Source organism: Mastigoproctus giganteus, chromosome 9, assembly GCF_048544385.1.
Source record: "Mastigoproctus giganteus isolate SK-2022 chromosome 9, ASM4854438v1, whole genome shotgun sequence".
In the NCBI taxonomy this organism is placed as follows: Eukaryota; Metazoa; Arthropoda; class Arachnida; order Uropygi; family Thelyphonidae; genus Mastigoproctus; species Mastigoproctus giganteus.
Genome location: NC_143583.1, coordinates 212,161,411 through 212,174,385, shown reverse-complemented (window position 1 = coordinate 212,174,385; position 12,975 = coordinate 212,161,411). Strand labels below are relative to the sequence as shown.

Genomic DNA, 12,975 nt, shown 5'->3' with positions numbered 1-12,975 from the left:
GATCCTGCTCAAGTAGCTGATAAACTGAATGAGTATTTTGCAGCTACATTCACACGAGGAGTTATTCAAGGAGGGTAATGCCAGAAGTTTATCAAACGCTAACAGGGAGTTAAGTGATTTTGTAATAACTGAGAGCAAAGTGGAGGAGAAATTGTTGAAGTTAAAATTAAGAAAAGCACCTGGGACTTGTGGGATCGATCCAGTTATATTAAAGGAGGTGGCAAAGAAATAAGAAAACCCTTAGCCATAATTATGAGAGCATCCTTGGATTCATGGAATTCCCCAGACTGGAGATGTGCAAATGGATCCCCAATCTCCAAATAGGGATCTAAGGGTGACTTGAGTAATTGCAGACTAGTTAGTTTAACTTCTGTTCTGGGGAAAATAATGGTGTTACTGGTTAAAGATGCATTTCAGGATCACCTAGACCTGCTGTAATAATTCAGAAACAGCATGGGTTTGTTAAGAGAAAGTCTTGTCTGACAAATTTGATTGGATACTATGATGTGGTTACAAAGGAACCGGATGCAAAAAATTATTGTGATATTGTATACTTGGATTTCAGGAAAGCTTTTCACTCTGTTGTGCATGGAAGACTACTGTACAAATTGGAGCAGTATGGTATTAAGGGTAGTTGCTACAATGGATAAAAGGGTGAGTGTGTGGGAGAAGACAGAGTGGTAATCAATGGATGCTGCTCTTCGTGGACTAATGTTATTAGAGGTGTTCCCCAGGGTTCGGTGTTGGGCCCACCGTTATTTTGTATATTTATCAATGATATTGATGAACATATATCAGGCTTAATGTCAAAGTTTGCAGATGATATAAAGGTTGGCAGGGTTGTTAATGACAGTAATGGCAGTGTGCTACTACAACAGAATCTAGAAAATTTGGGTATATGGGCTGAGAAGTGTCAACTGAAGTTGAACATTGAAAAATGCAAAGTACTGCATATGGGTAGAAGTAATCCAACAGAAATGTACCAACTGTGTAGTGCTACACTTAATGTGGTAGAAAATGAAAAAGATCTGGGTGTAATTGTGCAGTCAAATATGAAGTCTTCTGAGCAATATGGACAGTTTGCCATAGCAGGTCATGGGGTATTGTCAATGATATGCAGGAATTTTGCTACTAAGGAAAAGGAGGTGATTATCGCTTTGTATAAGGCAATGTGTCAGGCCTTGAGTACTACATACATTTCTAGAGGCCTCATTTTAGGAAAGATGTTGAGTTGCTTGAGCATGTACCGAGAAGGGCAACAAGATTGGTGAGGGGAACAAAGCGGTGCTTTCTCTTACCAAGAAAGGCTTATGTTCTGCAGACTAGGAGCAGCTGAAGACTAGGCACCTGCAAGGTGATCTGATTGAGGTGAGCAGGACCTTGAATGGGTTGAGCATGCTGAATTCTGATGGGATTCTTCCTCATGCTCAGATTACAAACCTGAGAGAGCATAAAAGCAAATTGAAGAAATTTGCCTTTAGCCAGCAGGTAATTGATTGCTGGAACAAACTTCCATCTGTCATTGTGAAAGTTGATAGCTTAAATAGGTTCAAGGAATTACTGGACAAACTTTTTAGAGTAAATGAATTTAATTAATAGATAACAGAGCAGCAATGGTTCAAGTTCTATGTTATAAGTAAATTAGTTTAAAAATGGAAGAATTACCTGTATGATGTCTTGCAGAACAATTCGGTTCTGATACTACCATAGTTGAATAACTATACAAGTCAATTACATGTATTCCACTCTGTCATAGACAAGATCAGTGTTCCAATGCACCATGAAACCAAAGACCCGCAGACCCCAAGGCCGACCCTAAAATACATCAAACCACCACCCCAATCTTGAGCGAGAGAATACAAAATGTCCGTATTTTAAAAACAATTCAACTGCTAAGGGACCAAATAGTTACATAGTGAATCCATACTTTAAATACTTTAAAACATAAAAAACATTAAGAATCCTCTAAAATATTAAGATACTAAGGAATTTTCTTACTTCCCTGAAGCAGACGGCGCTTTTTGACCAGGGTCATAATCACAGGAAAGTGAAACCGCCGCTGTTATAGTGGGGGAATTTTATAGCATGGAGATTAGTTGTGATCATGGGGCATGCATGTGAAGGACCATGAATCAGAGATGGGGTAGGGGCAACTTACATTGACTGAATTTTGATGTAATTTAATTTCAAGTGTCTCTGAAATTAATAGTTTGTAATCATGTTGTATGCTGAGAATTTTTGTTTCGTTGAATAGAAAGGTATGGTCTTCACTGATCGCATGGAATAAGAGTTCCAAAGCCGAGGAGCGGGATGAGAAGACAGATGTTGAATGTTGTCTCATTCTCGTATTGAGTTTACAATGAGTGGATCCCTGGTATGAGGAGTTGCAATCCTTGCAAGATACAGTATAGACTAAGTCATTGAATTGGAATGTGGACACGGATTGGACTATATGGTTTTTAGGGCAGCATGTAGTTTTGTTGTGGGTTTGGCTATGATTTTGAATTGTGTCTCTTTGAAAATACTATTTAGTTGTTTGGACCATTGTTCAATATACAGTAAAGCAATAAAATGTTTTTTTATGTTATTGTTGATAATACGTAATCTGTTTTTTGCTTGTATCCTTATTTCATTTATAATGGGTAGGGGGTAACTGCTATTTTGAAATCTGTTTTGTAGTGTTTGTATTTCTGTGTTTAGGGCTGATTCAAATGTTGAGTATTTGTAGGTATTAAGAAATTGGTTAAGGATGATGGATCTTTTATAGGTGAAGGGGTGGTAGCTGTTGTAATGAAGAAGCATTCCAGTGTTGGTGGCCTTTCTGTATATGCTGAATTGTATTTTGTTCATAACCCATGTGAGAGTGAAATTTAAAAAATGTAATGATTTTGTTTCAATATTTTCGGATTCTAGAGTGAAGCTTAATCTTGCATGGATATTATTTAAGTTTTGTAGGATGTCCTGTGTGGTCTCTGAATCTGTGATGCAAAGTATATCACCCAGATATCTTCAATAGTAGGTGATCTGTGGAAGAAAGGGAGTTAACTGTATTGTTTCAATATTAGTAAGGTATATTTCTGCAAGTAAACCACTTAGATTTAACCCCATGGGTAAGCCATAAACTTGTTTTAAGACTTCACTTAGGAAGGTGATATAATTGGTTTCAGTTAAAAATGTTATCAGGTTGTATATAGCAATAATCAGGAGTTTTGTATGGTTAATTTGTGGGGGGGGGTCTTTGTTTTAGCATGTCCCAGATGATGTCCATTGTATATGTGATGTTCACGTTGGTATATAAAGAGGTGACATCTAGGGAAAATAGGTTGTCATTATCTTTAAGTATTTTATCTTTTAGGACGTCAAATAGAGACTCGTAGTTTTTTATTTCAAATTTTATGGTTTTTCTGAATGGTTTGATTATATTATATATGTGAGAAGCTAACACTGAGAATGCAGAATGTTTCTATGAAAATGATGGAATGAATGGGGAAACCTGTCTTATATGGCCTTTGTATTCTCTTTCTCAAGATTGGGGTGGTGGTTCAATGTATTTTAGGATTGGGCTTGGGGTCTGCAGGTCCCCAATTCCATGGTGCATTGGATCACTGATCTTATCTACGAGAGAGTGGAATACATGTAATCGATTTGTATAATTATTCAACTACAGAGGGTATCAGCACCGAAGTGTTCTGCAAGACAGAGATAATTCTTCCATTTTTAAACTAAGAGTAAATGAATGTATGAAATGAGATTATTTTTTTTTTTTTTTTTTTGGCTGAAGCTGTGTATAAGCTTGCTTTCTTTCATCATGTGCCTCTGCTAATATAAGAAAATTTAAAGATAAGACGACAGATAGGAATATGGCTGCATATTTTTTGGCAACAGATCTGATGACAGATATCTTCAGTTTTTGACTTGAACTTTATAATTATCAATAATTTTAAGTGTTTGCTGCATCTGATGCATATAAGCATTCGTTGTGCCATAATGCATATGAGCATTACAGCACAGCATCCAATGTGTCATATAGTATATAGCTGGTATACAAGTGGTGTAAGAGTAAACGTACATGAAATAAAATGCTTGATTCTGTCGGCACATTGATTGAAATCTAGGTCATTAGCATCGATGATTTTTTTTTTTTATAGTTTGGCACACATTTTTATTTATTTTTTGCTTGCATTGAGATTTGTTTATGTATAGATAAAAATTTTCAATAAAAGTGAGTTTTATTCTGACTTACAGTTCAGCCCAAAAGTAAGTGTTTTTACTTTTCAGCCATTCTATATGAATTTTTAGAATGTTGTTATTTCTCAACATTCCTAAAATTTTGCTGCACTGAATGCACTCCCTCAAATACAGATAGCAATGAATGAGTTAAGCAGTGTGAATGATATATTTTTCCTAAGCATAAAACCATATACGAAACATCATTAGCTGTTATATTTAAATATTGAAACTAAATTTGTTGTTTTAAACAAATTTTTTCAAAAAGCTAAATAAAAAAAATTTTGCATATTTTAGAATTGGCAACATTGCTACTTTGACTGTTAAACGCACACCAGATGGACAGAAACCTGATCCCTTTGAAGTCACAGGTGCATCTCCTGTTGGATTTTCCAAACTAGACTTGGATTCTAGTTCACATTTCTACATTGGTGGATTACCTCCAAACTATCAAGTAAGTAATCATTTCCTATTGTACTATTCTCAATGATCAAAATGATATAATATAGAATTGTATTACTGAAATGCATTTTCATGCTAGCTAGACTGTTAACAGCCCTGGATATATCTCATGTACAAGGTTGGGTATACTGCAGTTGGCCATCCAGGTGTGAATTAAAGTAAGAACAGGTCAAGGTGAGGTGAGGCATCCACACCTGATGTGCTGTAATTTTGGTTATTGTCACTTAAAGTGATGAAACTAATGTTTACTCTGCTCTTCATGGACTAATGTTATTAGTGGAGTCCCCCAGGGTTCAGTGTTGGGTCCATTGTTGTTTTCTGTATTCATTAATGATACTGATGATGGTATATCAGGCACAATGTCCAAGTTTGCAGACGATACGAAAATCGGCAGGGTTGTTAATGACACAAATGATGGTACTCTGCTGCAACAGGATCTAGAAAAGTTGAGCAGATGAGCTGAGAGGTGGTAACTGAAGTTTAACATTGACAAATGTAAAGTACTGCATATGGGAAGCAGTAACCCCAGAGTAACATATCAACTGTGCAGGCAGATATGAAGTTTTCTGAGCAGTGCCGACAGTTTGCAAGAGTAGCTCATGGTGTTTTGTCAATGATATACAAGAATTTTTCTAGCAAGGATAAGGAGGTGATTATCCCCTTATATATAAAGCAATGGTCAGGCCACACCTTGAGTACTGTATACAGGTCTGGTGGCCTCATTTAAAGAAGGACGTAGAGTTGTTAGAATGAGTACAGAGAAGGGCAACAAGATTAGTGGATGAAACAAAGGGTTGCTCTTATGAAGAAAGGCTTAAGTTTTGCAAATTACAGTGTCTGGAGACTAGGCACCTGCGAAGTGATCTGATTGAGGTGTATAAAGCCTTGAATGGTTTGAGCATGCTGAATGCTGATGAGATTCTTCCTCTAGCTCAGAAAAATCACCTGAGAGGGCATAAATTCAAATTGAGAAAGGACAGTTGTAGGATGGATGTGCAGGTGGTTGATTGCTGGAACAAACTTCCATCTGTCGTTGTAGATGTTGTTAGCTTAAACAGATTCAAGGCAGAACTAAACAAACATTTGGAGCAAGTGGATGGGTGAAATGAGCAGGGAGTGTGTGTGTGTGTTTTTTTTTTTTTTTTGCTGATGCTGTATAAGCTTGCTTTCTTGCATCATGTGCCCTTGCTAATGCTAATATCACCTAAAATTTCCTGATTCTTTAAAATGGAGAATAATCAGGTCGATCAGTATAAATCGATTAGTCTCTGCCACTTTCTTTTAAACCTATTAGACCAAACAACTTGCTCTGTTCTTTCAGTTAATATTTTATGGAATAACCTTTCTTGTTATGTATTTCCTGAGAATTATAACAGCATCAAAAGTTCCTCCTCGATCCACACATTGTATTAGAGTGCTGTAGATTTCAACTATTGTTTCAAGTTTGAAATTGTGTGCGTGCGCACACACACACACACACACACACACACACACCCCCCATTCATGCCAAATCAATTAAATATCGTGGGAACTTTTTAGCTTCTTGCAAAATATAAAAAAAAAACAGGCTGAAAGAAAGAAGTAAATTATTGTCCTTCAAAACAAAAAATAAATTTGTGGAAGTTAATCAAGCATATAATATTCATCAAATTAAGCATAATTAGTTGATGATGTTGTTGTTACATAGAATAGCAACAAACTTTCATGTCCTACAAACATGAAATGCTCCTCTGCATAAAAATAATTCATATTTATTATGACATTGAATAGGTACATCTCTAAAGTGAAATTTTACAATTAATAATTTAGCAGTATAACTATAAAATTTTTTTTTTTTTTTTCTGAAGGCTCCAAAAGAACTACAGGCAAGATCCTTTTCTGGATGTCTCTATGAATTAATACTGGATGGAAGGCATGTGGGATTATGGAACTTTCTAACTAATGAAGGCTGTGATGGCTGTAAAGAAGGGTCAGTTGCAATATTTGTACTTTATTTTTGGTTATTAAAAGAAATGTTAAGCATCATTTAAAAACATCTTTGAATTAAATGACATTTTAGTTATAGCTAATTTCAAAGAAATGCTACTCTACATGGTAAAGGTTTAATTTTTATAAACTGGAAGTAAAATTCAAAAAAAAAAATTTAAATAACATTAAAATAACCTCCCTGGTGGCAAAATAACCATTGTGTCTAAAATACAGAAATCTACATTGGTATTTTCTGATCATGAGGGCTTCACATAATGAAGGTTTAACATTGACAAATGCAAGTCACTGCATTTGTTAGCATTTATCCAAGAATACCATACCAGTTCGGCAGTTCCACACTCAGGCCAATCTAGAACAAAAAAGATACTAATTATATTGTTTGACATAAAGTTCTCTGAGCTGTGCAGACAGGCTGCTAGAACAGCTTGTGGGCTTCTAGCATTAGCAAAGGCACATGATGCAAGAAAGCAAGCTTATATAGCATCAGCCAAAAAAAAAAAAAAAAAACCCCTTATTTCACCCATCCAATCACTCCAAATGTTTGTCAAGTTCTGCCTTGAATCTATTTAAGCTAACAACTTTAAAACGACAGATGGAAGTTTGTTCTAGCAATCAACCACCTGCTGGCTAAAGGCAAACTTCTGCACATCTATCCTACAACCGTCTTTCCTCAATTTGAATTCATGCCCTCTCAGGCAATTACTCTGAGTAAGGAGAAGAATCCCATCTGCATTGAGCATGCTCAAGCCATTCAAGGCTTTATACACCTCAATCAGATCACCGTGCAGGTGCCTAGTCTCCAGACACTGTAATTTGCAAAACTTAAGCCTTTCTTCATAAGAGCAACCCTTTGTTCCATTCATTAATCTTGTTGCCCTTCTCTGTACTTGTTCCAACAGCTCTACATCCTTCTTAAAATGTCAGTGATATACAGGAATTTTGCCAGCAGGGACAAGAGGTAATTATCCCTTTTGTACAAGGTAATTTTAGGCCACATCCTTGGATACTGCATAGTCTGGAAGCCTTTTAGAAAGAATGTGAATCTGTTGGAATGGGTGCCAAGAATAACAGCAAGACAACTTGTGAGGAGACCTGACTGAAAGGTTTAAGGCTTTAAATGAATTGTATAAAGTAAATGCTGATGGCATCCTTACTCATTCTTAGACAATTCATATAAGAGACATTCATTTAAATTGAAAGAGGATGGTTGCAGGAAATATGTGCAAAAATTCACTTTCAGTCTAAGAATAATAATTATCTGAATAAAATTCCGTTTTGGTGTGCCCCTAATTACCAAGCAATAAGCAGTTTTTCTAGTGCAATATACTGGTGGCTTTGTAGTATGAGCAACATTACTGCTGACCACTCACAATGTTGGTAACGCTTGCTAGAAGTGTACTGCATTTCTGTTTCTTTAATAGCTTGGTCACTGGTTGGATTATTGTTGCTACTTCCAGGGTGGTACATATAATCCCTAGGACTAAGAAGAGAAAAATGGATTACAGTATGTATCCAACACCAGACCTCATTAGCTCTAGAGGTGGATGCTTCCATTCTACTTCAAATCCTGTTAACTCTGGAAATTAGAAAAAAAAAAAAATTCAAAAGTATAGGGTAGAGTGGAAAGTTACCTACCAAGAAGCAAAAAAGCAAATTATGCTCAACCCAAAAATATTTGTTGGCAACAAACTGAAGTCTTGGTTCCCCCAACCGTATCCTTTGCAGATTGGCCCAAATTAATGCTCTTGTTATCTTCAAAACATCTTCGAAGGAACAGAAATTGATAGACAAAATCAACAATGCTCCAGTCACAGTTTTGCCAACTTCACCTTTCACACCAGCAGACAATATAAAATTTTCTGTTGGTGTGCAAAGATTAACTGACGAAACTAAGAAGACAAACAATAATACATTAATGGATAAGTCAATGACAATCTGATTCAGATTGAACCAATCTTAAATTTTCATGCAACCTTTCCAAGAAAAGGAGAAGGCGAAGTTTGATTGTCATAAACAACCTGAGCTTAATAAGAACATCCTTTTATAGTAAAACAAATAATGCACCATATCATACAATAGGACTGTAGAGGTTTTTGAAGTAATACTGATATCTATGAGCTAATTAATTGTTATCATCCTGAGGGCATATGCTTACAAGAGTCTTTAACACCTCTCTTAATTAAAAATTAGCATACGATGCAAGAAAGCAAGCTTATACAGCATCAGCCAAAATAAAAAAAAAAAATAAAAAAAAAACCCTCCCATTTCACTCCTCCATTCGTTCCAAATGCTTGTCCAACTCAACCTTAAATTTATTTAAGCTATCAACTTCCACAACAAAAGATGTCTGTTACATCAATCAACCACCAGCTGGCTAAAGGCAAATTTCTGCACATCTATTCTACAACTGTCTATCCTAAATTTGAATCTATGCTCCCTCAGGTTCTTAATCTGAGGAAGAATCCCATCAGCATTCAACTTGCTCAACCCATTCAAGGCCTTATACACTTCAATCAGATCACCTCGCAAGTGCCTCTTTTTCCAGGCACTGCAATTTGCAGAACTTAAGCCTTTCTTGGGAAGAGCACCGATTTGTTCCCATCACCAATCTTGTTGCCCTTCTTTGTACTTGTTCTAGCAACTCTACATCCTTCCTGAACTGAGGCCTCCAAACCTGTACACACACCCATACTCTAGGTGTGCCCTGACCATTGCCTTGTACAATGGGATAATCACCTCCCTGTCCCTGCTAGCAAAATTCCTATATATCATTGACAAGACTCCATGACCTGTCCTGGTAGCCCATCTGCAGTGCTCAACAAACTTCATATTTGACTGCACAATTACCCCCAGGTCTTTTTCACTTTCCACTTTCCTGAGTGTAGTACCACACAGTTGGTACGTTTCTCCTGGGTTATTGGTACCCATATGCAGTACTTTGCATTTGTCAATGTTAAACTTCAGTTACCACTTCTCAGCCCATTTGTCCAACTTGCCTAGATCCAGTTGGAATAGCATACTGTCTTTACTGTCATTAACAACCCTGCCAACTTTTGTATCATCTGCAAACTGCGACACTAAGCCTGATATACCTTCATCAATATCATTGATAAATATACAAAACAACAGTGGACCCAACACCGAACTCTGTGGGACTCCACTAATAACATTAGTCCACGAAGAGCAGCACCCGTTGATTACCACCCTCTGTCTTCTCCCACTTAACCATCCTTTTATCCATTGTAGCAACTTACCCTTAATACCATTCTGCTCCAATTTGTACAATAGTCTTCCATGTGCAACTGTGTCAAAAGCTTTCCTGAAATCCAAATATATGATATCAAAATTATTTTTTGCATCCAGTTCCTTTGTAACCACATCATAATAACCAATCAAATTTGTCAGACAAGACTTTCCCTTAACAAACCCATGCTGTGTCTGAATTATTGCTGCAGAAGTTAAACTAACTGGTCTGTAATTACTCGTGTCACCCTTTGATCCCCCTTTGTGAATTGGGGATACATTTGCACATCTCTAGTCCATGGGAACCTCCCCTGAGTCTAAGGATGCTCTCATAATTATGGCTAAGGATTTGCTTAGTTGCTTTGCCACCTTCTTTAATATAATTGTATAGATCCCATCCACTCCCAGGTGCTTTTCTTATGTTTAACTTCAACAATTTCTCCTCCACTTTGCTCTCAGTTATTACAAAATCATTAAGTATCCTGCTACAATTTGATAACCTTCTGCCATTTTCAAACCTTAATAATTCCTCATGTGTGAATGTAGATGCAAAATACTCATTCAGTTTATTTGCTATCTGAGCAGGATCATCAACAGTTGAACCATCGATGTCATGTGGACCAATCAGATTCATCCCCTTCCTTTTAAGATGATATAATTGACACCCTGGTTTTTCTACAGCGCCCTAATATTTGCAACTAAGATTCTATCTTAAGACAGTATTTTATTCTTAATTCAAGTAATGTTATCAATCAGATAACTATAAGAACATAAAAATACAAATCCAGGTGCAATTATCGTGTCTTATGTAAGAAGACTAACTAGAGTAACACAAAAAATCTAAATATGCTTTATATTAAAAAAAAAGTGGATAGTGATATAACTATTAGTCTTATTTTTCTAGACCTTATTTTCTTAGTATTATTTAGTTTTATTAACTGAATTGCTAAATTCAATCTGCCCCCCCCCCCAATAAAAATTGTATAGAACCATTCCCTGACTGTGAACATTATAACAAATAATTATTATATTGCAATAAAAGTACAAGCCAAGTTAAAACACAGAATTTTATATTATACTAAGGTCTATGAGAGTAGTAGACTACCAAATGAAAGCATTTGGTGGTCTCATTGTATATTACATTCAGACATAATGATTAACTGCGAGTGTGCTCAAACTTATGAAAGTCTTAACATTTCAAAAATGTTATGCAATGAACGTCTTAACATTTCAAAAATGCTTTGGAAAGAAAAATATTATTGAAATTCTGAATTTTATTAATTTATTTTATTAATCATATTCCTTGCCCACAAGTAATAGCTGGACATACAACCTGTGCACCTGGTAGCTATCACAGGGTGTAACCCTCCCCTCCCTATCAAGGAGAAATAATAACATAACAATAATACAATGTAATTTTTATTTCCAACAAAAATAATTTTAACTCTCATCGGAAAAGTGAATTTTTGTAAACTGTCTGTGAGCTGTATGCAGTAATAAAGAGGACTGCTAGCTTGATGGACCTGGGTTCAAGTCCCACCTTGGCAGGAGCAAAACTGGGAGATCAGCATAATTATAATATTATAATAATAATAGTAGTAATAAAAAATATAATAATAATAATAATAATAATAATAAACATTGTGAAATTTACTCCATCGGACCTACTTCCCCCAGGGCTAAAGTTACAACTGAGGTAGATAGTGGCACCACCTGATAGCTCCTGCAATCTTGGAAAAAAGCAAGAAGGATATGAGCAACCAACTGTAAAGAACAAAGAATATGGACACCAAACCAGAATGGAAGAGGAACAGCAATACAAGAACTACTAACCAGAGCAGCTGAAGTGAAAACAGACAAGGTCACAATATCCAGAATAGAAGAATGGCAGAAGGCTCTAGCAGAATATGAGAGAATGGACTCCACAAAGGTCCACACCATACTGAAGTAGAGACCCAATAGAATCTTGTAGGAAATCACAGACCACCTCAATCAGCAAATAATACCAAATTATCTCAATGAAGTGACTCTAAAAGCCATCCACACTGCCATGTATTGTATTACTTTAGCAGCCACCAGGGTCGACAGAAGAGAAACAAGAGGGCAGCAGCAGCAGAAGAAATAGAAAAACAAGAACCACCAACATGGGACAGAAGGCTTCAGAAAAAGATAATGAACTAAGAATCAAAATAGGGCAATTGACTCAGTACCAATGAGGTAACAGGATTAAGAAGCTGATTAGAAAGGTGAATCACAGTCTCAAGAAAGACAACATCCAGAGCAAACACATGACCAAAAACCAGAGAATATTGATACTGAAACAGAACTTTTTCACACTCAGCAAGAGACTACAAAGAGAGCACTCAGAGGAGAATGAACAACCAGATCTTTGATGAAAACCAGAGAGCCTTCTATAGAAGTATTGGACAAGAGGAGAAAGAAGGAAACTGGCCACCCGATCAGAAGACAATCGGAGTTCTGTGGAAACATATGGAGCAGTGAAGAAACCTATGAGTAGTAGTAGTAGTAGCATGTGATGCAAGAAAGCAAATGTATGAGCTTATGCAGCATCAGCCAACAAAAAAAAAAAAAAAAAAAAAATCTCACCATTCTCTCCAAATGCCTGTCCAGTTCCTCCTTAAATTTATTCAACCTATCAACTTCCACAACGACAGATGGAAGTTTGTTCCAGCAATTAACCACCCGCTGGCTAAAGGCAAATTTCCGCACATCTATTCTACATCTGTCTTTTCTTAATTTGAATTTATGCTCCCTTAGGTTCGTAATCTGAACAAGTGGAAGGATCCCATCAGAATTCAGCGTGCTCAACCCATTCAAGGCCTCATATACCTCAATCAGATCACCGCGCAGGTGCCTAGTCTCCAGCCACTGCAATTTGCAGAACTTAAGCCTCTCTTGGTAAGAGGATCCCTTCATTCCCCTCACCAATCTTGTTGCCCTTCTCTGTACACGCTCAAGTAAATCTACATCCTTCCTAAAATGAGGCCTCCAGACCTGTACGCAGTACTCAAGGCATGGCCTGACCATTGCCTT

The 12,975-nt window shown here is 36.6% G+C and overlaps 1 protein-coding gene across 1 annotated transcript in view; it reads left to right on the top strand.

Annotated features, from left to right (window-relative positions):
- The window catches only part of LOC150081103 (laminin subunit alpha-2-like), a 707,948-nt gene that overhangs the window by 520,176 nt on the left and 174,797 nt on the right, over nucleotides 1-12,975 (top strand). Inside the window, exons 49-50 of the mRNA XM_090380924.1 lie at nucleotides 4,525-4,681; nucleotides 6,537-6,658. Coding sequence (XP_090237050.1) covers nucleotides 4,525-4,681; nucleotides 6,537-6,658 — 279 coding nt within the window. The remainder of the gene's footprint in view (nucleotides 1-4,524; nucleotides 4,682-6,536; nucleotides 6,659-12,975) is intronic.